Source organism: Oncorhynchus nerka, linkage group LG15, assembly GCF_034236695.1.
Source record: "Oncorhynchus nerka isolate Pitt River linkage group LG15, Oner_Uvic_2.0, whole genome shotgun sequence".
Classification (NCBI taxonomy): Eukaryota; Metazoa; Chordata; class Actinopteri; order Salmoniformes; family Salmonidae; genus Oncorhynchus; species Oncorhynchus nerka.
The window spans coordinates 52,143,224-52,169,577 of record NC_088410.1 but is presented as its reverse complement, the minus strand read 5'-3'; the positions used below and the strand labels follow the sequence as shown (position 1 = coordinate 52,169,577).

The 26,354-nt window shown below is 41.2% G+C and overlaps 1 protein-coding gene across 3 annotated transcripts in view; it reads right to left on the bottom strand.

The window, feature by feature from the left end:
- ptprt (protein tyrosine phosphatase receptor type T) overlaps positions 1–26,354 on the bottom strand; it is a 413,934-nt gene that overhangs the window by 129,362 nt on the left and 258,218 nt on the right. For all 3 annotated transcript variants that reach the window (XM_029682684.2, XM_065001673.1, XM_065001674.1), the window contains exons 10-11: positions 11,495–11,696; positions 4,872–4,977 (exon numbers count right to left, since the gene is read on the bottom strand). In XM_029682684.2, the coding sequence (XP_029538544.2) occupies positions 4,872–4,977; positions 11,495–11,696 (308 nt within the window). The remainder of the gene's footprint in view (positions 1–4,871; positions 4,978–11,494; positions 11,697–26,354) is intronic.

The window sequence follows — 26,354 nt, the reverse complement described above, 5'->3', positions numbered from 1 at the left end:
GACGTAAACAAAATAATTAGCATTTCGGCGTTACACAAACCTCACAATAAAATAGAAAACATTCATTACCTTTCACCATCTTCTTTGTTGGCACTCCTAGATGCCCCATAAACACTATTTGGGTCTTTATTTCGATTAAATCGGTCCATATAAAGCCTAGATATCGTTATATGTAGACTGTGTGATAAACGAAAAAAACATTGTTTCAAAACGTAACGTCATTTTTTAAAATTCAAAAAGTCGACGATAAACTTTCACAAAACACTTCGAAATACGTTTGTAATGCAACTTTAAGTATTAGTAAACGTTAATAAGCGATAAAATTCATCAGGAGGCGATGTAAAGATTATTAGCTGTCCGTCTGGAAAAATGTCCGGCTAGAAACTCAACGAAAATATCCGGTCCTAGACCGGATTAGATACGGTGTCCTGTATGTGTTTGACCAAGAAAAAACTCGAAGGGAAATGACAAGACTCTAGACACCCTGTGGAAGCTGTAGGTACTGCAACCTCAGTCAATTAATTGTGGTTCACGTTTATCAATGGGTTCAAGTAGCGCATGGATATATTTTCCCCATTTTCAGTGATCAGTTTTTCCTGTGCTTTTCGATGTAAATGCCGTTCTGGTAAAGCCACAGCAGTGATTTAACCATTTTTTTTAAACGTCTGAGTGTTTTCTATCCACACAGACTAAGCAAATGCATATACTATATTCCTGGCATGAGTAGCAGGGCGCTGAAATGTTGCGCGATTTTTTACAGAATGTTCAAAAAAGTAGAGGGTCGACTGAAGAGGTTAAGCATCTCCGAATCCAAAATTAAATCTAGAATCGGCTTCCTATTTCGCAACAAAGCCTCCTTCACTCATGCTGCCAAACATACCCTCGTAAAACTGACTATCCTACCGATCCTTGACTTCGGCGATGTCATTTACAAAGTAGCCCCCAACACTCTACTCCGCAAACTGGATGCAGTCTACCACAGTGCCATCTGTTTTGTCAACAAAGCCCCATATACCACCCACCACTGCGACCTGTATGCTCTCGTTGGCTGGCCCTCACTACATATCCTTCGCCAAACCCACTGGCTCCAGGTCATCTATAAGTCTTTGCTAGGTAAAGCCCCGCCTTATCTCAGCTCACTGGTCACCATAGCACGCGCTCCAGTAGGTATATTGCACTGGTCATCCCCAAATCCAACATTTCTTTTGGCTGCCTTTCCTTCCAGTTCTCTGCTGCCAATGACTGGAACGAATTGCAAAAATCTCTGAAGCTGGAGTCATATCTCCCTCTCTAACTTTAAGCATCAGCAGTCAGAGCAGCTTACCGATCACTGTACCTGTACACAGCCAATCTGTAAATAGCACACCCAACTACCTCATCCCCATATTATTACTTACCCTCTTGCATCCCAGTATCTCTACTTGCACATAATCATCTGCACATTATTACTCCAGTATTAATGCTCTAAATTGTAATTATTTCACCTCTATAGCGTATTTATTGCCTACCTACCCCTACTCTTCTACATTTGCACACAGTGTACACAGATTTTTCTATTGTGTTATTGACTGTACGTTTGTTTATGTGTAACTCTGTGTTTTGTTTTTGTCGCACTGCTTTGCTTTATCTTGGTCATGTCGCAGTTGTAAATGAGAACTTGTTCTCAACTGGCCTATCTGGTTAAATAAAGGTGAAATAAAATAAAAATATTTTCTTTTTTTAAACATTTCCATCATTTCTGTGTGTGTGACAACTCCACCATTCCTATTCATAATATCATGAATGATCTAGACCCTCAATTAGACTGTGTAGTATTGCAGACTTAAGAGAAAACTTGAGTCATTGGCATACATTGACACGTTTGCTTTAAAGCCCTGGATCATTAACCCGTTAATATTATTCTTAGATCTGATTTTAATAGCTAACAAATAGAAAAGGAGAAAGTGGACAACATTGTTTAACTCCTATTGACAGTTCCATACTTTCTGAGAAGTAACCAACCATTACTTTACACCTGGGGTTGCTATAAATAATAATAAATAATGCTATAAATAACCCATTGTATAAGAGATTCTCCAAAATTAAAATAGTCCAGGCATGTATAAACTGAGCATACAAAACATTAAGGACACCTGTTCTTTCCATGACCAGATGAATCCAGCTGAATGCTATGATCCCTTATGGATGTCACAAAATCCACTTCAATCAGTGTAGTTGAACGGGAGGAGAAAATTTAAAGAAGGATTTATAAGCCCGAGACAATTGAGGCATGGATTGTGTATGTGTGCCATTCAGAGGTTGATATATTCAGAATATTTAAGTACCTTTGAACAGGGTATTGCAGTAGGTGCCAGGTGCACCGGTTTGTGTCAAAAACTGCAATGATGCTGGTTCTCTCACACTCGACAGTTCCCCGTGTGTATCAAGAATGGTCCACTATCCAAAGGACATCCAGCCAACCTGACACAACTGTGGAAAGCATTGGAGTCAACATTGGCCAGCATCCCTGCGGAACGCTTTCGACAGCTTGCAGAGTCCATGCCCCAGACACATAGAGTCTGTTCTGAGTAACCCAATATTAGGAAGGTGTCCTTAATGTTTTGTACAATGTACACAAATTGTAGTCGTACTTTATCAAAGGTCTTTTCAAAATCTACTATGAAGACAAGGCCTGTTTTTAAAAGAAATGTTTAATAGTTGTCATTGTTTCAAGTAATTGTCTTATACAGTATTATCTCCAATGTATTGTGAATGTAAAAAGACCTGTCTAATTAGGATGAATAAAATCCAATAAAACCTTTAATTGCATAGAAGTGTAAAGGGCTTCCAGTTTTATAAATGGACTGGTTCTTTACACTTACCACCTGGGTCCTGTTTTAGTAATATTTAAATCAGACCTTCTTGCTGTGTATCTGTCTACCATTTTTATAGTCGTTAAAACATGTGAATAGTGGATCTTTGAGTATATAAACAAATGTTTGATATACTGTAACTCAACTGGTATTCCATCAAGCCCTGGAATTTTTCCAGACTGAAAGAAATTAATTGTATCAAGAAATTCCTTCTCTGTAATTTGGCTTTCACACAAGTCTTTCTGTACAGTTAATTTTACACTATTATTAGGAAAAAAAGTTAACATCATTCAGTGGAGATGGAGGAGTCTGAAAAGAGAAAATATACTTTCAAAATATAATTTGGTGATCAGAAACACTCCGTCATTTGTAACATGTTTCTGTTTTTATTTTATTTTTATTTCAACTTTATTTAACTAGGCAAGTTTAACCCCTAGCCCTAACAAGTTAAAGATGAGTATTGAATTGCATGGCCTCTGAAGGCACATTCGAAAGTATGCTATACAATAAGGGGATCTGCTGTACCTAGAGTACACTACCGTTCAAAAGTTTGGGGTCACTTAGAAAGTTCTTTGTTTTTGACAGAAAAGCACATTTTGTCCATTAAAATGACATCAAATTGATCAGAAATACAGTGTAGACATTGTTAATGTTGTAAATGACTATTGTAGCTGGAAACTGCAGATTGTTTTATGGAATATGTAAATAGGAGTACAGAGGCCCATTATCAGCAACCATCACTCCTGTGTTCCAATGGCACGTTGTGTTAGCCAATCCAAGTTTATAATTTTAAAAGGCTAATTGATCTTTAGAAAATCCTTTTGCAATTATGTTAGCACAGCTGAAACTTGTGTTTCTGATTAAAGAAGCAACTAAACTGGCCTTCTTTAGACTAGTTGAGTATCTGGAGCATCAGCATTTGTGGGTTCAATTACAGGTTCAAAATGGCCAGAGAAAAGTACTTTCTTCTGAAACTCATCAGTCTATTCTTGTTCTGAGAAATGAAGGCTATTCCAAGCGAGAAATTGCCAAGAAACTGAAGATCTCGAACAACAGGAGTGATGGTTGCTGATAATGGGCCTCTGTACACCTATTTAGAAAATAATCAACTGTTTCCAGCTACAATAGTCATTTACACCATTAACAATGTCTACACTGTATTTCTAATCAATTTGATGTTGTTTTAATGGACCAAAAATGTGCTTTTCTTTCAAAAACAAGGACATTTCTACGTGACACCAATCTTTTCAATGGTAGTGTATGTTATGCAGGAAAAGTCTATTAAAAGTTATAAATTATTTTGTCTTGGTTAAAAACAGCTTGTCATCCAGTAGGCTGTGATTACATTTACAATATCCCTGCTCACATGGAAATTCGGTAAGAGTTATGTGGATGCCAATTAGATGGTGGTCTGATCCCATTCGGTCTCCTATCAACACTTTTTAAACTTTTGGAGCCAGTGAGAAGGACACAGGAAAGTAGTCAAGACGACTAGCTTGATTAATCCTCCTCCATGTATTGTATACTGTATCTCACTAGCTCAGGGTTTTTAAGCCTCCATATATCCACTAGTTCTAATGTGTCCATGATATTCGTGATCTCCTTAAGTGCATGAGGGTGATAGTTTGTCATGCGATTCTGTGGACTTCGGTGAACCATTTCAAGTTTGGAATAAGAAAGGGGGTAACACTTTGGTTGAACCTTGTGCAACCTTGTGTAAGGTGTTAACTGCACTATCATGTGTTGTGTATTACCAATTAATTTCTTACTGTGCAGATAAGCAGTAAAAACAAACAAATATACAATCTTCCCAAACACCATTATTTTGTCAATCTGACACCTCCGTAATGCCAACCCCCCAAAATTGTTAGGCTTTATGCACTTTATCCACATTTGAAGCAGAGAAAAACAGACTTAGTTGAAGTAAACACTTCCAAAATGGAGACACCTGGACATGTTACTAACTTACCGTACTGCAGACATAATGGACCTGACTGAAGTGATGGCATAGTATGGTACCTGACGGGAGCTCCTCTGGACTGCGCAGGCTTCAGCAGAACTGTGATGGTGGTGTCCGTCTCATTCAGAGGGGGAATGTCTGTCTCGTACTCCGGCATTGATGGGGCTAGTGGGGAAAGATTCAGAGGGTATGAGATAGAGTTGTGTTCATAAGGGCATGCAATGGAAAAAGCTAAAATGTTTTGCAATGAAAAACAAATATGATTGAGTCTGTTTTGTTACTTTTGTTTCCTAATGAACACAACCCCTTTCAAATGATTATCTTTAAAACACACAATCAACACACTTGGTCCCCTGACATGAAAATAGTGGATTCGGCTCTGTGATTTCTAAAGCTAATGCACAATAGAGTATTGGCATACAGTCACAGTACTTAAACAGACCATCTCCATCTATGGATTTAAGTCAAAGTTGTCCATGAAGCCATTGCTAAAGATTGACCTTTTTAAAGATGTACCCTAACACAAGCGTGTTGGTGTGAAAACCTTGCCCTGTACACGTCACGATAGTGCCATCTCTCTAAAATGTCACGTCTTCCCCAGTCTTCATTATCTCCAAAACATTCATAGGACAACCTTGATTAGATAAATACGCAGCAGACTGAAATTAGAAATGGCAAAACGTTCAGGGATTCAAAGAGAATGGTGTTGATGCTGTAGGCCATCAAGGCGCTAGTCTATTGTATGACTGACAACTAAGACAGGGAATGTTTACTTTCAGAGATAAGAAGATACATCCTTGATGCTTGTGTTACACCATTTCTCTATATGAATGTCAGCGAATGACATGTTTCAAATGAATGATGCACAATGATAAACAATTGCTCACTGTTTGGTTGCTATGTTGTGTGAATGTACAGTACTGTTCAAAAGTTTGGACACACCTACTCGTTCAAAGATTTTTCTTTATTGGTACTATTTTCTATTATTGTAGAATAATAGTGAAGACATCAAAACCATGAAATAACATATGGAATCATATAGTAACCAAAAGAAGTGTTAAACATATCAATATACATATTAGATGTTAGATTCTTCAAAGTAGCCACCCTTTTCCTTGATGACAGCTTTGCACAGTCTTGGCATTCTCTCAACCAACTTCACCTGGAATGCTTTTCCAACAGTCATGAAGGAGTACTCACATATGTGACCAGTTTAATTTAACTAGGCGTATGTCGCAAGTCACCAGAGAGACGTTTGAACATAAAACACATATATGTTTACCAACAAGCCTAGTTGGTTTAGTAAACAAAAAGACAGGAACCTTCCTTACTAGCCAAGATTGGCTGAGATAATGAGTGGGCTGCAGTGTAGCATTTTGTGTCTATAAAATGAGCTGCTCGTAATGCATAGATAACCCTTTCTACTGCAGTTTGTTCAAAAGATATAACGTTAGCCATGGAGAACTGCAAATATGTTGCAACTGCTCTCAATAACATTGCTCCCCTGAATTTATCAGGCTGTAGACCAAGGTCAGTGGGGAAAAGTTGTGAATAACTACTTTCTGGAGAACGATCGTGCTGTGAGCTGTGCAAACTAAATGGAAAGGAGCTGCAGTCTGCCGTGAAGCTTTCATCCATGTATACGAAGAGACGTAAGAGTCTAGCAACAATTTCAAATATTATACGTTTCTAATTTTGTCCGAAAGTTGTTTTCATTAGCCTGCTACAGTTCGATGGCTGACTTGCTAGCTAACATTGAACCTATTTGGTAATCTTTAGCTAACTATTACAATCAGTTTGTTTTGCTAGTACTCTATGGATTGGGATTATAGTTAATTGTTTAGCTAGCTAACGTTAAATGTCTAAACAAAAGATGCCACATTAAAGCTTGCTGTTAGCGCGCTAACCTTAGCTGAGGTTAGATTGCTGGCTTGCTAGCTAACACTAAGTTACGTGTATGAACTGTGTGTAACATTAGTGATGTTTTCTCGGAATGCCATTTCACATTGCTAATTATAGCCTAATGTTTGCTAACTAACTAGCTAACATTGAACCAATTTGGTTAACTTTAGCTAGCTATGACAATCAGTTTGTTTCACTAGTACTCTATGAATTGGGATTATATTTCATTGTTTAGCTGGCTAGCATGCTAGCTACATGTCTAAACAAAATACCCTAAGTTAAAGCTTGATGTTAGCTGGCTAACATTAGCTGACGTTAAATGTCTGGCTAGTTAGCTAACATTACGTGAAAGAACTGTGTGTAGTAATGTTCTCAGAATGCCATTTCGCATCTATTATATAATAGTGCAAAAATATTTCTATCTGGAATTAGTCTTTTAGCATCAGTAGAACACGCTTCACTCTCCTCCACTTGTCATACAAGGAGAATGGTCTAATGCCACCCATCAAAATGAGAGCTGACCCAAGCAAGCACAGGTTACACCTGGAGCATGAAGACTTTCAGTGAGTGGTGAATTTCATCAACAATGCAATAGTATTACCAGGATGCCACCCAGGACACAAACACTTTCGTAGAAAGCTGCTGCCATCCCATGTGACAGAAGCAGCAATGTGGCGTCTCTACAAGACATCAATGACTCAAACACTTGGTACGTAAAGCATAAACACGTTTTGATGATTTAATTGACCTCCAACATTATTGGCACTACTTTTATTGATCTGACATTTTTTCTGTATTTTCCAGAGGTACGTGTAGTTGGGCTGTCTTCCTTCGGGCTGTGGAGAAGATTTCTGCCCCACATCTCAAGCACTAAGCCTAGGACAGACCTGTGCTGGTAGTGCCAGAGGAACAACTATCATGTCTTCAGATCTGCCAGAAGCTGTTAAGTCAGCCAAGCTGAAGAAGCAAGAGCAGCATCACCTGCTTGTTCAGAGTGAGCGGTCTGTCCACCAGAAGAGGATTGCTGACGGCAAGACCAACTGTTTTAAGACCTGCAGTTCTCTCTGGGGGCCCCTACTGAACCAGCAAACAAAGCCATCAGGATGCATTACAGCTTTAAGTAAGCAGAATGTCCTCAAATACACTGATTAAGGACATGGATATATATATATATATATATCCATCTACACACACACACACACACACAGTGGGGTAAAAAACGTATTTAGTCAGCCACCAATTGTGCAAGTTCTCCCACTTAAAATGATGAGAGAGGCCTGTAATTTTCATCATAGGTACACTTCAACTATGACAGACAAAATGAGGAAAAGAAATCCAGAAAAATCACATTGTAGGATTTTTTTTATGAATTTATTTGCAAATTATGGTGGAAAAAAAGTATTTGGTCAATAACAAAAGTTTATCTCAATACTTTGTTATATACCCTTTGTTGGCAATGACAGAGTTCAAACGTTTTCTGTAAGTCTTCACACAACTGTTGCTGGTATTTTGGCCCATTCCTCCATGCAGATCTCCTCTAGAGCAGTGATGTTTTGGGGCTGTTGCTGGGCAACACGGACTTTCAACTCCCTCCAAAGATTTTCTATGGAGTTGAGATCTGGAGACTGGCTAGGCCACTCCAGGACCTTGAAATGCTTCTTACGAAACCACTCCTTCGTTGCCCGGGCGGTGTGTTTGGGATCATTGTCATGCTGAAAGTGTCTCCTGACCCCTCCCGTCTCAGCCTCCAGTATTTATGCTGCAGTAGTTTATGTATCAGGGGGCTGGGGTCAGTTTGTTATAATCTGGAGTACTTCTCCTGTCCTATTCGGTGTCCTGTGTGAATCTAAGTGTGCGTTTTCTAATTCTCTCCTTCTCTCTTTCTTTCTCTCTCTCGGAGGACCTGAGCCCTAGGACCATGCCCCAGGACCACCTGACATGATGACTCCTTGCTGTCCCCAGTCCACCTGGCCATGCTGCTGTTCCAGTTTCAACTTCCACCTGACTGTGCTGCTGCTCCAGTTTCAACTGTTCTGCCTTATTATTATTCGACCATGCTGGTCATTTATGAACATTTGAACATCTTGGCCATGTTCTGTTATAATCTCCACCCGGCACAGCCAGAAGAGGACTGGCCACCCCACATAGCCTGGTTCCTCTCTAGGTTTCTTCCTAGGTTTTGGCCTTTCTAGGGAGTTTTTCCTAGCCACCGTGCTTCTACACCTGCATTGCTTGCTGTTTGGGGTTTTAGGCTGGGTTTCTGTACAGCACTTTGAGATATCAGCTGATGTACGAAGGGCTATATAAATAAATTTGATTTGAAAGACCCAGCCACGTTCCATCTTCAATGCCCTTGCTGATGGAAGGAGTTTTTCACTCAAAATCTCACGATACATTGCCCCATTCATTCTTTCCTTTACACGGATCAGTCGTCCTGGTCCCTTTGCAGAAAAACAGCCCCAAAGCATGATGTTTCCGCCCCCATGCTTCATAGTAGGTATGGACATGTAGTGGCTTAAGCAGGGGGACACGTCTGGCACTGCAGGATTTGAGTCCCTGGCGGCATAGTGTGTTACTGATGGTAGGCTTTGTTACTTTGGTCCCAGCTCTCTGCAGGTCATTCACTAGGTCCCCCCGTGTGGTTCTGGGATTTTTGCTCACCATTCTTGTGATCATTTTGACCCCACGGGGTGAGATCTTGTGTGGAGCCCCAGATCGAGGGAGATTATCAGTGGTCTTGTATGTCTTCCATTTCCTAATAATTGCTCCCACAGTTGATTTCTTCAAACCAAGCTGCTTACCTATTGCAGATTCAGTCTTCCCAGCCCGGTGCAGGTCTACAATTTTGTTTCTGGTGTCCTTTGACATCTCTTTGGCCTTGGCCATAGTAGAGTTTGGAGTGTGACTGTTTGAGGTTGTGGACAGGTGTCTTTTATACTGATAACTTCAGACAGGTGCCATTAATACAGGTAACGAGTGGAGGACAGAGGAGCCTCTTAAAGAAGAAGTTACAGGTCTGTGAGAGACAGAAATCTTGCTTGTTTGTAGGTGACCAAATACTTATTTTCCACCATAATTTGCAAATAAATTCATTAAAAATCCTACAATGTGATTTTCTGGATTTTGTCTCCTCATTTTGTCTGTCATAGTTGAAGTGTACCTATGATGAAAATTACAGGCCTCTCATCTTTTTAAGTGGGAGAACTTGCACAATTGGTGGCTGACTAAATACTTTTTTGCCCCACTTTATGTATGTATGTATGTATGTATGTATGTATGTATGTATGTACACTGAGCTGTGTAAAGACATGCGTGAGACAATTAATTGTAATTTATCTTAATGATCTTTTGTTGTAGCCAGGTCCCATCTACTTTTTAATTCCTCGCAAGTGTGGCGTGTTTGTGTCTGCTGTGAAGGAATACCACAACAAGTCAACTACTTGATTGATGAAGTCATGTCATCCAGCAAAGGCAGCAGCGCATTCATCAAGTACACACACCATTTCTTCACCAACTATGGAGTTGGGGAAACGTGTGGAACTGAATTGTGATAACTGCAGTGGCCAAAACAATAACACGTTTGTGCTCTGGTATTGTGCCTGGCGGACGATGCTCAAGCTCCACCAGTCTCTCGACATTCACTTCCTGATCACAGGCAACACCAAGTTTGCCCCCGACTGGTGCTTCGGCCTCATCAAGCAGCCCTTCAGAAACACCAGAATGAACAATTTGTCTGAGATTAATTAACATTTAACAAGGCACACCTGCTAACTGAAATGCATTCCAAGTGACTACCGCATGAGGCTGGTTGAGAGAATGCCAAGAGTGTGCAAAGATGTAATCAAGTCAAAGAGTGATTTGAAGAATCTTAAATATAAAATATATTTTGATTTGTTTGGAACTTTTTGGGTTACTGCAGTACATGATTCCATGTGTGTTATTTCATAGTTTTGATGTCTTCACTATTATTCTACAATGTAGAAAATTATAAAAAATAAAGAAAAACCCTTGAATGAGTAGGTGTGTCCAAACTCTTGACTGGTACAGCATGTATCACAAAAGTTACATAAACCATTCTAAATTAAGCATATAGGAGTACCTGTATCTTTGTTAACCACTTGACACAGATTAGCCGCATGTGCACCCCACCTCATTTGGAGGAATATCCTTTATTTTTTATTCATCTATGTTCAATTGTATTCTTCATACTATAAAGTAATGCCACGGAATTCTAGGCAAATATTGTCTCCTAAATTAACTAGTGTAGCACACAGCCATATGGCATAGCCAGATCAGGGACTAACATAAGGACAAGTTTTCTTCATATCATGTTTCTTTTGACCCGTCTAAAATAAATAATGGATTTATTGTGATGGTTTAGGCTATATTACATGTATTTATTAGACTTGCAGCTGTTCCAATGGTCTACATCAGTGGCTTGTATGCTACGCGTGGAAGCCAGGCGATGCTAAATGTGTTTATGTTAATTAACGGTCAATTACCGTGAGACCGGCAGTTATTTGCTTGACCATCACCGGCTGACAAAATGTCATGACCTCCACAGCTCTAGTCAGATGTGGCATTTGACAATGTCAGTGTTTTTTTGTGTTTTTTCTACAAAGCAAAAAAAAAAAAAATAATGAAAAGCACAAAACTGCTATATTACAATGGTGCATGTATCATGTCATTTATGTCATATTGCTTGCAGCTGTATGTATGTGAATTTAGGATACCAATGAAACATCACTACTACGATCTGCTCTGAACAAGTATCCCTCACCTGCTATCTTGGTGGCGATGCGGGTGGTTACAGGGGGTCCAAAGCCTTTGTTGGTGCTGGCTTTGAGGGTGAAGAAGTACGTGGTGCCCGGGTAGAGCCCCACGAACAGGTGTTGGGTCTCGTTGCGTAACTTGAACACCCTGCCACGCTGGGTGGTCAGGTCTGCACTGGGGTCCAAGGAGCTCAGAGCCTTATAGGTGATCTGTAAGAGCAGAGTGAAAAATGTAACACCATATATAAACTCCTCAAAAAAAGGAAATGTCCTCTCACTGTCAACTGCATTTATTTTCAGCAAACTTAACATGTGTAAATATTTGTATGAACATAACAAGATTTAAAAATTAGACCAACTAAACTAACAGAAATTGAATAATGTGTCCCTGAACAAAGGGGGGGATCAAAATCAAGAGTAACAGTCGGTATCTGGCGTGGCCACCAGCTGCATTAAGTACTGTAGTGCATCTCCTCCTCATGGACTGCACCAGATTTGCTGTGAGATGTTACCCCACTCTTCCACCAAGGCACCTGCAAGTTCCCAGACATTTCTGGGGGGAATGGCCCTAGCCCTACGCCCTCCGATCCAACAGGTCCCAGATGTGCTCAATGGGATTGAGATCCGGGCTCTTCGCTGAACACTGACATTCCTGCTTGCAGGAAATCACGCACAGAACGAGCAGTATGGCTGGTGGCATTGTCATGCTGGAGGGTCATGTCAGGATGAGCCTGCAGGAAGGGTATCACATAAGGGAGGAGGATGTCTTCCCTGTAACGCACAGTGTTGAGATTGACAACAAGCTCAGTCCGATGATATGGACACACCGCCCCAGACCATGACGGACCCTCTACTTCCAAATCGATCCCGCTCCAGAGTACAGGCCTCATTCCTTCGACGATAAACGCAAATCTGACCATCACCCTTGTTGAGACAAAACCGCGACTCGTCAGTGAAGAGTACTTTTTGCCAGTCCAGTCTGATCCAGCGACGGTGGGTTTGGGCCCATAGGCGACGTTGTTGCCGGTGATGTCTGGCGAGGACCTGCCTTACAACAGTTACACAAGCCCTCAGTCCAGCCTCTCTCAGCCTATTGCGGACAGTCTGAGCACTGATGGAGGGATTGTGCATTCCTGGTGTAACTCGGGCAGTTGTTGTTGCCATCCTGTACCTGTCCCGCAGGTGTGATGTTCGGATGTACTGATCCTGTGCAGGTTTTGTTACACGTGGTCTGCCACTGCAATGACGATCAGCTGTCCGTCCTGTCTCCCTATAGCGCTGTCTTAGGCGTCTCACTGTACGGACATTGCAATTTATTGCCCTGGCCACATCTGCAGTCCTCATGCCTCCTTGCAGCATGCCTAAGACACGTTTATGCAGATGAGCAGGGACCCTGGGCATCTTTCTTTTGTTTTTTTCAGAGTCAGTAGAAAGGCCTTTTGTGACCTTAATTTGCCTACCGTCTGTATGCTGTTAGTTTCTTAACCTCCATTCCACAGGTGCATGTTCATTAATTGTTCATGTTCTTTTGTTGTTTTTTTACCTTTATTTATACAGGTTTTTCTCAATGAGATAACATCTTTTCCAAGAGAGACTTGGTCCAATAGCAGCAGGGGGACAACGTTTAAGACAAAACAACTTACATACAATAACCCAACATTAAATAAAACTATAAACACAAGTGATACATCCTAGACCTTGAGTTATCAGCCGCAGCTGTAAACGTACGTGTCCTAGGAAAGGACAGACAATCTCCTAAGAACGACAAGGTACTTCAACTTATCCATTGTACAGCACTACGACCAGAAAGATTCAAAGAACAATTGGGATCTATGCTGGGCAAACCAGTCTTCCATCTTCGACAGATCTATCGAAGCACAGCTCAGAGTAAATATATATCTTGCATTTTCTTTTTCCGAATGGGCAGTTATTAGAATGCATAAGACTCTGTGTTTACGCTAAAATAGCTTCTCAAGGTCCGATAGAGACCCAATTCCTTTGTCTTTCAGCATTCCCGTTCTTTCATTCAAACCCAACCCCCTTCCTTTGTGTAACCAGCCGTCATATTGGGTTAGTCATCTAGGGACTTTCCCTGACCTGATTATAAATCAATGTATGATCTATCCTGTGTATATACATGTATTTCTGTGTGATTATTTAAGTATTTAGTAAATAAATAATTAAGCCAATTTGTGTATTGCTCAAAACTTGTTAGCTATGGCTCATGCAGATAACCAAGTACTTTATGACAATCAGAATGAGACTCAATAAGATGACGATTAATAATTGACTGCTATTGATATAAAAGATCTTCAGAAGACAGCAACTCTATTAACACTCTTCCGTGGTGCCCCAAGTTATTAATTAGATAATTGTTGCATGGTTTAATTCTATCACAATCAATTAAATGTTAGGTAATCAATTTGATACAATTGACTGATTAAATTATATGACAAGCTGAGACATGACAACTGTTTTATATAGAAAAATGTGAACCTTCAAGCTACTTTTTCCAGTATTTCTGGTACCAATGCCAAAAATAGTATTCAATTTAAGGTATTATTGTTATGAACAAAACACAATACTGTCATTTTCGGGCATATGCAATGCTTTGCAATAGTAAAGACGAACAGAACGGTATTGTCAGTTCTGTTGGTCCCACCAGTACATTTCCGTCTGTATTTGAATGAGCTACACACTGCTGTGTGCCACAGCCATGAAATATTGGCAATGCATTACAACAGAAATATTGACTGTGTCGAAACAAACAGAAAGGGCTTCCATAGCCACAAACGTCCAAACTCATGTTCTGCATTTGTTTTGTTATTTTTGCCGGAGATGGATGTTTCTGTAAATTGATGTGTACAGGGTTGGGAGCAATCAAAACATTTTAGGCTGACGTTTCACAGCTCACAACTCCATTAGAAGAATTCAAATCAAACCAATTGACAGCTCAGTGCCTGCTGGCAGCTAGGCCAGTCTCTGCTTGAAAGGCTTTCATGGTTAAGTGCTGGATCCGGCATGGCCCCTAGACCATGCTGCACTGACCACAGGCAAAGAAACAGTTGGGGCAATCCAAGCCACCACTTAAAATACAATTTTAGCTGAAAGTAAAAAAAAAACGAAAAGATGATAAAATAAGGAAAAAAGTAGTGGGGGAAAAAAAGCCTCAGCCACCTCAGGGCAGCTGCATCCTAGGTCGTGAGGAAGTGTGTCCTAGATCAGCTTTTTTCAAACCTGTCATTGGGGACCCCCAGACAAAGCTGGGCCAAAATGATGTAAGGTGAATATAGGTCGGGAGTGGTATAGACTCGGGCGTGTGATTGGCTGTGTGAGACAGTGAGACAGAGCGAGTCAAACATCATCCAGCCACTGACGGCTTTCAGAATTTTTCTAAGTTGATAAAGAGTTGGAAAGGAACTAAAACTGAAACAAATGGAGCCTTCCTGTAGACATGGAAGATTCTGGTCATTTCTTCATTCCTTTCCTAACTGTTAATCATGTACTTTTGGTTGGGTTAAGTGGTTCACAACACTTTCACCAATTGTTTAATCATTCAACTTTGCAAGGCATCCGTTTGAGGTGACAAGCATCCACTATTCAGTGCTTGGCAAAAGAGATAGCAAAATACATTGTTACTTTTTGCTGTGCTCAATGTTGGTCCATGCTGACACGATGGCATCACGCACTTGCTGCAGACTGGATGGCGGTAGATTCAGGCGGAGGTGTTGCTGACATTTATAATAGCACATTTCAATTTATCCCCCCCCAAAAATTACGTTTTTGTCTTTTGAGCTTCTTGTCATCAAATCTATGCAGTCTACTCAATCCCCTTTTATAGCTATTGTTTACAGGCCTCCTGGGCATTCCTTTCCGAGTTACCTGAATTCCTATCGGACCTTGTAGTCATGGCGGATAACATTCACATTTTTGGTGACAATAATATTCACATGGAAAAGTCCACAGACCCACTCCAAAAGGCTTTCAGAGCCATCATCGGCTCAGTGGGTTTTGTCCAACATGTCTCCGGACCTACTCACTGCCACAGTCATACTCTGGACCTAGTTTTGTCCCGTGGAATAAATGTTGTGGATCTTAATGTTTTTCCTCATAATCCTTGACTATCGGACCACCATTTTATTACGTTTGAAATTGCAACAAATAATCTGCTCAGACCCCAACCAAGGATCATCAAAAGTTGTGCTATACATTCTCGGACAACCCAAAGATTCCTAGATGCCCTTCCAGACTCCCTCCGCCTACCCAAGGACGTCAAGAGTACAAAAATCAGTCAACCACCTAAAAGAGGAACTCAATTTAACTTGCACAATACCCTAGATGTAACCGCACCCCTAAACACATTTGTCATAAGAAACTAGCTCCCTGGTATACAGAAAATACCCGAGCTCTGAAGCAAGCTTCCAGAAAATTGGAAATGAAAGAAATGGCTCCACACCAAACTGGAAGTCTTACGACTAGCTTGCAAAGACAGTACCGTGCATTATTGAAGAGCCCTCACTGCTGCTCGATCATCCTATTTTTCCAACTTAATTGAGGAAAATAAGAACAAACCAAAACTTATTTTTGAAACTGTTGTAAAGCTAACTAAAAAGCAGCATTCCCCAAGAGAGGATGGCTTTCACTTCAGCAGTGATAAATTCATGAACTTCTTTGAGGAAAAGATCATGATCAATAGAAAGCAAATTACGGACTCCTCTTTAAATCTGCGTATTCCTGCCATTAAAAGGCACTGTAATTTACCACCTTCACACGTGCAGTCTCAGTGCTATGATGTGGTCATATACTTAATATACATTGTTTGTCTTCAGGAAGGCAGTGAGTTGCTAAGCAAAAGCTTTTTCCAAAATGTTTGAGAGGAATGGGAGATTCAATGAAGTTTTAGAGGCCATGATTATTTTCATCAATGTGTCGAGCTATATTACTAAAAAACTTGATCCTAGGGCCTGACAGAATTGTGCAAACTGATAGAGACATACCCCAAGCAACTTACAGCTGTAATCGCAGCAAAAGGTGGCGCTACAAAGTATTAACTTAAGGGGGCTGAATAATTTTGCACGCCCAATTTTTCAGTTTTTGATTTGTTAAAAAAGTTTGAGATATCCAATAAATGTTGTTCCACTTCATGATTGTGTCCCAGTTGTTGTTGTTTCTTCACAAAAAAATATAAAACTGTATCTTTAAGTTTGAAGCCTGAAATGTGGCAAAAGGTTGCAAAGTTCAAGGGGGCCGAATACTTTCGCAAGGCACTGTACCTTTTAATGGCATCAGACCGAGGCTCTGCATCTGACCTTGTGCTCCTAGACCTTGGAGCTGCTTTTGACACCATCAATCATCACATACTTTTGGAGAGATTGGAAACCCAAATGGGTCTACACGGACAAGTTCTAGCCTGGTTTAGATCTTATCTTTTGGAAAGATATCAGTTTGTCTCTGTGGATGGATTATACTCTGACAAATGAACTGTAAAGTTCGGTGTTCTTCAAGGCTCCGTCTTAGGTCCACTATTGTTTTCACTATTTATTTTAACTCTTGGTGATGTCATTCGGAAACATCATGTTAACTTTCACTGCTATGCGTATGACACACAGCTGCACATTTCAATGAAACATGGTGAAGCCCCAAAATTGCCCTCCCTGAAAGTCTGTTTCAGACATAAGGAAGTGGATGGCTGCAAATTATCTACTTTTAAACTTGGACAAAACATAAGATGCTTATTCTAGGTCACAAGAAACAAAGAGATATTCTGTTGAATCTGACAATTAATCTTGAAGGTTGTACAGTCGTCTCAAATAAAACTGTGAATCTGATCTCTTTTGACAAACATATCAAGACTGTTTCAAGGACAGCTTTTTTCCATCATTGCAAAAATCAGAAACCCCTCCTGTCTCAGCTTCCAGTATTTATGCTGCAGTAGTTTATGTGTCGGGGGGCTAGGGTCACTCTGTTATATCTGGAGTATTTCTCCTGTCTTATCCGGTGTCCTGTGTGATTTTAAGTATGCTCTCTAATTCTCTCTTTTTCTGTCTTTCTTTCTCTCGGAGGACCTGAGCCCTAGGACCATGACTCAGGACTACCTGGCCTGATGACTCCTTGCTGTCCCCAGTCCACCTGGCCGTGCTGCTGCTCCAGTTTCAACTGTTCTGTCTGCGCGCTATGGAACCCTAACCTGTTTACCGGACATGCTACCTGTCCTAGACCTGCTGTTTTCAACACTCTAGAGACATCAGGAGCGGTAGAGATACCCTGAATGATCGGCTATGAAAAGCCAACTGACATTTACTCCTGAGGTGCTGACCTGTTGCACCTTTGACAACCATTGTGTCATGACATTGCCCTCTTTGGGTACAGCGAGCACCATCCCCCTCTCTCTCTTCCCCCTACACCAGGCTCTGTAAGGCAGGTCATAAATTCCTGGAGGAGATTCTTCCTCATGGCCAGACATTATAGAGAGAGAGTGAGTTTTCATAGAGAGAACAAAGGAACTTTTTCCAACTCACAGAACTTGAGAACTGAACAATATTAATGTTCTGGAGAATGTATAAACGGTCAGTGAAGTAGCCAGCTATGAACTGGTCCGTTTGGTACAATTTTGTGAAACTCATGAGAGACAATACAGCCACATTACCATAACTCTGTTTATACAAGAGTCTCAGTTGTGAAGCTTGTATCTAATTGTTGTATAAAATGAATGAGTAAAGATTAAACTATTTGTGAAATGATGTAATATGACATTAAACTGTTTAACCTCTGGTGACTCCCCATCCCGCATGAGGGAGCGTAATCATCGACTGACACTAATTAGCATAACACAACGGACATACATATTCCTAGAAAATATTCCTATTCATGAAAATCACATTTGAAATATATTGAGACACAGCTTAGCCTTTTGTTAAATCACCCTGTCATATCAGATTTTCAAAATATGCTTTACAGCCAAAGCTAGACAAGCATTTGTGTAAGTTTATCGATAGCCTCGCATAGCATTGTGTCCAGCTAGCAGCAGGTAACTTGGTCACGGAAATCAGAAAAGCAATCAAATTAAATTGTTTACCTTTGATGAGCTTCGGATGTTTTCACTCACGAGATTCCCAGTTAGATAGCCAATGTTCCTTTTTTCCAAAAATTATATTTTTGTATGTGAAATAGCTCAGTTTGTTCTTCACGTTTGGCTGAGAAATTGCCCGGAAATTGCAGTCACGAAAACGCCGAAAAATATTCCAATAATTAAATTATTTAAGACAATTGATGTATGGGTGACTCATAGTTAAGACTGGGTTTGTGCAGATAACCAACAATTTATGACGTTTGGAATGAGACTAACGTGAGGTAAAGAATAATTAATTAATTAGAAGACTAATTGATCAGATATTAAAGTACCCGAAAGTCATATTAGGAAAATTATAACTTTGTAATCTGAATATTTTCCTTGGTGCCCCAACTTCCTAGTTAATTACAGTTACATGATTAAGTTAGTTTAATCACGTAATAATAATTACAGAGAATTTATTTGATAAAAATAAGTCTTCAGTTTAATGATGCCAAAACACGACAACTGTGATTATTATTATTTGAGCCTGCTGGTCATCAATGAACATTTGAACATCTTGGCCATGTTCTGTAATAATCTCCACCTGAACAGCCAGAAGAAGACTGGCCACCCCTCATAGCCTGGTTCCTCTCTAGGTTTCTTTCTAGGTTCCGGCCTTTCTAGGGAGTTTTTCCTATTCACCGTGCTTCCACACCTGCATTGCTTGCTGTTTGGAGTTTTAGGCTGGGTTACTGTACAGCACTTTGTAACATCAGCTGATGTAAGAAGGGCTTTATAAATACATTTGATTGATTGATGCTGCGAACAGCCCATTCCATCTCATCCCAAAGATGCTATATTGGGTTTTGTCAGCATCCATGTTCAGATACTCTGTGGGGATCAATCGTTGCTCATTTGGTATCAAGGGACCTAACGTGTGCAGGAAAACATTCCCCACACCAGTACGCCGCCAGCCTGTACCGTTGACACCAGGCATAATGGGTCCCTGGACTCCTGCTGCTTACGCAAAATCCTGAAACTGCCATTAGCATGACGCAACAGCCATGAATTACAGGCAACATCCACACTGAGCTAAAGGATAGAGCTGCCGCTTTCTAGGAGCGGGACTCTAACCAGGAAGTTTATAAGAAATCCCGCTATGCCCTCCGACGAACCATCAAACAGGCAAACCGTCAATACAGGACTAAGATCGAATCGTACTACACCGGCTCCGAAGCTCGTCGGATGTGGCAAGTCTTGCAAACTATTACAGACTACAAAGGGAAGCACAGCCGAGAGCTGCCCAGTGACAAGCTAAATTACTTCTACACTCGCTTCGAGGAAATTAACACTGAAGCTTGTATGAGAGCATCAGCTGTTCCGGACGACTGTGTGATCATGCTCTCCGTAGCTAATGTGTGTAAGTCCTTTAAACAGGTCGGTCAACATTCACAAGGCCACAGGGCCAGACAGATTACCAGAACGTGTACTCTGAGCATGCTCTGACCAACTAGCAAGTGGCTTCACTGACATTTTTAACCTGTTCCTGTCTGAGTGTTTCAAACAGACCACCATAGTCCCTGTGCCCAACAACACTAAGGTAACCTGTCTAAATGACTACCGACCTGTAGCACATCTGTAGCCATGAAGTGCTTTGAAAGGCTGGTCATGGTTCACATCAACACCATTATCCCAGAACCTACACCCACTTCAATTTGCACATCGCACCAACAGATCCACAGATGATGCAATCTCTATTGCACTCAACACTGACCTTTCCCACCTGGATAAAACACCTATGTGAGAATGCAATTCATTGACTACAGTTCAGTGTTAAAACACATAGCGCCTTCAAAGCTCATCACTAAGTTAAGGACCCTGGGACTAAACACCTCCCTCTGCAACTGGATCCTGGACTTCCTGACGGGCCTCCAGGTGGTAAGGGTAGGTAACATCTGCCACGCTGATCCTCAACATGGGGGCCCCTTAGGGGTGTGTGCTCAGCCCCCTCCTGTACTCTGTTCATTCATGACTGCATGGTCAGGCACAACTCCAACACCATCATCAAGTTTGCCGATGACACAACAGTGGTAGGCCTGATCACCAACAACGATGAGACCGCTTATAGGGAGGAGGTCAGAGATCTGGCTGTGTGGTGCAATAACCTCTCCCTCAATGTGATCAAGACAAAGGAGAAGATTGTGGACTACAGGAAAAGGAGGACTGAGCATGCCCCCATTCTCATCGGCAGGGCTGCAGCGGAGCCGGTTGAGAACTTCAAGTTCCTTGGTGTTCACATCACCAAAAAACTATCATGGTCTAAACACACTAAGACAGTTGTGAAGCGGGCACGACTATACCGATTCCCCCTCAGGAGACTGAAAATATTTGGCATTGGTCCTCAGATCCTCAAAAGGATCTACAGCTGCACCATCGAGAGCATCCTGACTGGTTACATCACTGCCTGGTATGGCAACAGCTCGGCCTCTGACCACAAAGCACTACAGAGGGTAGTACGTACGGCCCAGTACATCACTGGGGCCAAGCTTCCCTCTATACCAGAGTCAGAGGAAGGCCCTAAATATTGTCAAAGACCCCAGCATCCCTAGGCATAGACTGTTCTCTCTGCTGCCACACGCCAAGCAGTGCCAGAGCACCAAGTCTAGGTCCAAAAGGCTTCTTAACAGTTTCTACTCTCAAGCCATAAGACTCCTGAACAGCTAATCAAAGGGCTACCGAGACCCCTCTTTTACACTGCAGCTACTCTGTTTATTATCTATGCATGGTCACTTTAATAACTCTACCTACATATACATATTAACTCAATTACCTCGACTAACCCGTGAACCCACACATTGACTCTGTACCGGTACCCCCTCTATATACTGTAGCCTTGCTATTGTTATTTTACTGCTGCTGTATTCTTACTTTCAATTATGTATTTTTTATTTAACATGTTTTTCTTATTAACTTCTAAAGCATTGTTGGTTAAGGGCTTGTAAGTAAGCATTTCACTGTTGTATTCTGACGCATATGACTGATTTTATTTGATTTATTTATCTGTTTCTGGCACACCTGTTAGCTTGCACCATTCTTGCCATTCTCATTTGACCTCTCTCATCAACAAGCTGTTTTTGCTCACATGACTGCTGCTGACTAGATGTTTTTTGTGTGTCACATTCTCGGTGACATAACGTTGGCTCGGGGGTAGGTTTATGACAGTCATAAATACCCCTTCCCCCTTTTTTCCACTCTCTACCCTACTGGTGGGAAATTTGAAAACCCCTTGGTTAACATAGAGATTCTGGGAACATCAGAAGGTGGGGGGAAATGAACTATATTATGGTAATCCGACCAATTGAACATATGCGGTGGTACTTAATGAATATGATGTCAGTTCGGTTGTCATCTGAGACATTCTCATCAATGATAAGATGACAAACCATACAGTGGAAAGTCTGCACATTGTAGTTATCGGATTCACATGGAATTGTTGTTCAATTTAAATGTTTGAATATAAAATTATTGGTGAAGAGATTAAATGTAATTTTTAGCTTCCAAATAAGAGATTTGGGTTTTCATAAGGTTAGGGCTCTGCTTAATCAGTGGCCAGCCCTGTGAAGGGACATGGGTTATAAAACTTTTCAAACACGCCCTCCTCTCCCTTCCTATATAAAGCCTTGACGACAATATAACCTCCTGTTCCAAGTACATGAGGTCTGCAGCCTCTGCGTTAAAAGGACTAACATGTCAACTACAGAACTAAGCCAACCTCAGTGTGAGCTTTGGTTGTGAATGGTATGAACTTTGAACTCTTATTCACTACAGAAGTGATACCTCCTAGCGGTAATTTAGAATGCATTAGATACTGTATTTACGATAGCACAGCTTCTCCCTTTGTCCCTCAGTCTTCCCGCACTTTCACTCAAACCCAGCCCCTTTTCTTTTGTGTAACCAGCTGTCATATCTGTTCCGCCCGCTAGGGACGTTTTCCTTTATGACGTAATTTGCAAGGTATGATTACTTCTTTGTATATGTAATTCTTTGTGATTAGTTAGGTATTTAGTAAATAATTAATTAAATCCCATTTTGTATTGCTGATTCAACCGCTTAGCCAGGGTTTGTGAAGATAACCAAGAATTTACAACTTTCAGATGAGACTGAATTAAGGTGAAGATTAATATTGACTGCTATTGATGTAAAATATTACTAGGTCTTTAAGAGTTTATTCGGAAGATAACAGCTCTATAAATATTATTTTGTGGTGCCCGACTCTCTAGTTAATTACATTTACATGATTAGCTTAATCAGGTAATATTAATTACGGAGAAATTATTTTATAGAATAGCATGTCATATCACTTAATCCGGCATAGCCAAAGACACGACATATGTAAACCTTAGACACGGTTGTGCTGAAAATCCCAGGAGGATTCCATTTCTGAGATACTGTATCCGGCACGCCTGGTATTGACGATCATACCACGCTCAAAGTCGCTTATATCACTTGTTTTGCCCATTTTAACATTCAATGGAACAGTACCCGAATGCTCATAATATAATAGCTGAAATCAATATTTATTAAATGGGGACTCTTGCTCAGACTTACTCAGATAATTACTCAGAATGTTATCCCAAAATAATTTGTTTGTGTGTGAACACGTATTACTCTGGCTCTCCTTCTCCTTGGTTGATATACTCACCAGGGAGGCATCATAAAGCAGAGGTAGTTTATTGCCCCATGAAACAGCAGGCGCACTGAGGCACTGCACTGTGGGTAATGGAGAGACTACATCTGTAGGATAACTCATCGTTGAGACGAGAGATGAATGCCAGTTAAGGACGCTGTACCAAAACAGCAGCACACAAAAATAAAAGCAAAAGCAAAAGACGCGGGCTAATGTGTAGATCTGCTTCAAACCCATGCAATCTATGAAAAGTCTGCAAAGTACCATGGCAACAATGGCCTGAGTCGCTGTATCGATCTATACATTTTTTCACCGCGGAGAAAAAGTTGTGGACAGTTTTGAAAGCCACACGGCAATCAACGGTCTTGCATTATCCATTCATATCCATTCAGTTGTAAGCTTTTTCAGTTTCACATCAGATACAAATCAAGAGGGAATGATGCTGAGGCATGTGCGAATGAGAGGCTACAATGGGGCGAGAAAATGATAGGTCTATATAATATAAAAATAATAAAATATCATCGCAGCGCTAGCTGTGCCACCAGAGACTCTGGGTTCATGCCCAGTCTCTGTCGCAGCCAGCCGCGACCGGGAGGTCCGTGGGGCGAATCACAATTGGCCTAGCGTCGTCCGGGTTAGGGAGGGTTTGGCCGGTAGAGATATCCTTGTCTCATCGCACACCAGCGACTCCTGTGGCGGGCCGGGCGCAGTGCACGCTAACCAAGGTCGCCAGGTGCACAGTGTTTCCTCCGACACATTGGTGTGGCTGGCTTCCGGGTTGGATGCACGCTGTGTTAAGAAGCAGTGTGGCTTGGTTGGGTTGTGTTTCGCAGGATGCATGGCTCTCTCCCGAGCCCGTACGGGAGTTGTAGCGATGAGACAAGATAGTAATTACCAACAATTGGATTCCACGAAATTGGGGAGAAAAGGGGGTAAAATTTTAAATAATAATAATAAAAATAAATAAATAATAATTATACTAATAAAATATGCCATTTAGGAGACACATTTATCCAGAGTGACTCACATTTCATGAGTGCATACATTTTTAGGTGATCCCTGCAGGAATTCAACTGCCTGGGCATGTGATCAGTGGAGTTGGCTGCCTGGCTGCATTAGGGGCAGGCGACACGGCTGCTATATGGCTGCCAGCTCGGGGCATGGGACCTACTCCACTCCACTCAGGCCATTAGCGAACTGGTAAATGCAGGCCAGGCCTGTAATTGAGTTTAACGAGTATTAAGTGGCTTCGCTTGCACATCCATCGCTCCCTGGGAATCAGGGACACATGGGGTACCGCTTGCAACATGTTATATGTTCTGAAACAGATGAATTCTTTGTGGCATGGAATTAATCAATTGCACAACATATAACATGTACAAACAACACCTTATATGGACAGAGGGTATGTGGGGTTGACTGGACTGTTGGATGGTCTACTGGATACAAGCTCCAAAAATCATACAGGAGAGACTTGGATGTAACAGTGGTCCTACCAGGATGTGCACACAATTACAGTACAGTGCATCTAGGGAAAGATGTAAAGGGAGGGAATGTATTGACGCCTGACGTCCTTTGAGAACTGTCACAAAGTGATGCGAGACAAAGGAAGACTGTGTTCATTTGGGCACCGAATGTTTTTGTTTTTAAGTACAGTTTCCAGCATTGTCATTTCATGCCTCTGCTATCAGGTCCTCTAAGCTGTCAGATATTGTGTAGAAATGGTGCTGAATACCAAGAGACAGCAGAGAAGCTGTCATGTGACGAATGCTACGTACACAGTTAGCTTAGAATAGACAGCAGTAGAAATTGCAATTCACAATCAACTGTGTTATGCGTCAGTTATGTAATTTGTCCATGAGATGGGAGAGATAGACCACCAGGCAAATTCTAATTTGAATACCACTGATATACAGTGCATTCAGGAAAGTATTCAGACCCCTTCCCCACATTTTGTTAGGTTATAGCCTTATTCTAAAATTACTCAATCTACACAGGGTACCCCACCATGACAAAGCGAAGACAGGTTTTTAGACATTTTTGCAAATGTATTAAAAATAGAAAACAGAAATACCTTATTTACATAAGTATTCAGACCCTTTGCTATGAGATTTGAAATTGAGCTCAGGTGCATCCTGTTTCCATTGATCATCCTTGAGATGTTTCAACAACTTGATTTGAGTCCACCTGTGGTAAACTCAATTGATTGGATATAATTTAGAAAGGCACACACCTGTCTATATAAGGTCCCAGAGTTGATAGTGAATGTCAGAGGAAAAACCAAGCCATGAGGTCAAAGGAATTGTCTGTAGAGCTCCGATACAGGATTGTGTCGAGGCACCAATCTGGGGAAGGTTACCAGAAACATTCTGCAGCACACAGTGGCCTCCATCCATTTCTGCAGTGTTGAAGTGTGGTGGTTAATATCTTTAATTTCAAATGAGGAGAGACGAACTTATCACACAAGTGAATGATGTGAGTGCTCTGCAATAACGATTGCTGGTTTACGAACCACCCTTAGATGATTTGTTGAGAGCCACGAAACAAAGGATACAAAGATCTTTTATAGAAAAGATACACCCCCCTTAGTCTACATGACAAACAAAATATGTGTGGAATGGGTCACAAGGTTAGGATTTGTATGAAATAAATTAATTATACACAGCAGGCAGTATCTGCTATAAAGAGTGTTCTTATTGTGTGGAAACCAGGGTCTGGGCCCCAAAACAAGGTTCCCCTCATCATTATCCATACCCGAGCCATCTCCACCCTGGTACCTCCCAGTACACAAACACCAACTCTTGCTACAGAATGCGGTCTTTAGGTTTTATCACCAAAGGCATCGTAAATCCAATCTCAGCATTAAGCCCCTAGAGGCCAAACTCAGAAGACTACGCACAGACGAGAGTGTTCTGAGAACACTACTCTATTCCATAAAATAACCATTTGATGCAATAACAGTATAACATAATCTTGTAATTTCGCCCTCACAAAAGGTCCCCAAGAACACAGTGGCCTCAATCATTCTTAAATGGAATACGTTTGGAACCACCAAGACTCATCCTAGAGCTAGACACTTGGCCAAACTGAGCAATCGGGAGAGGAGGGCCTTGGTCAGGGAGGTGAACAA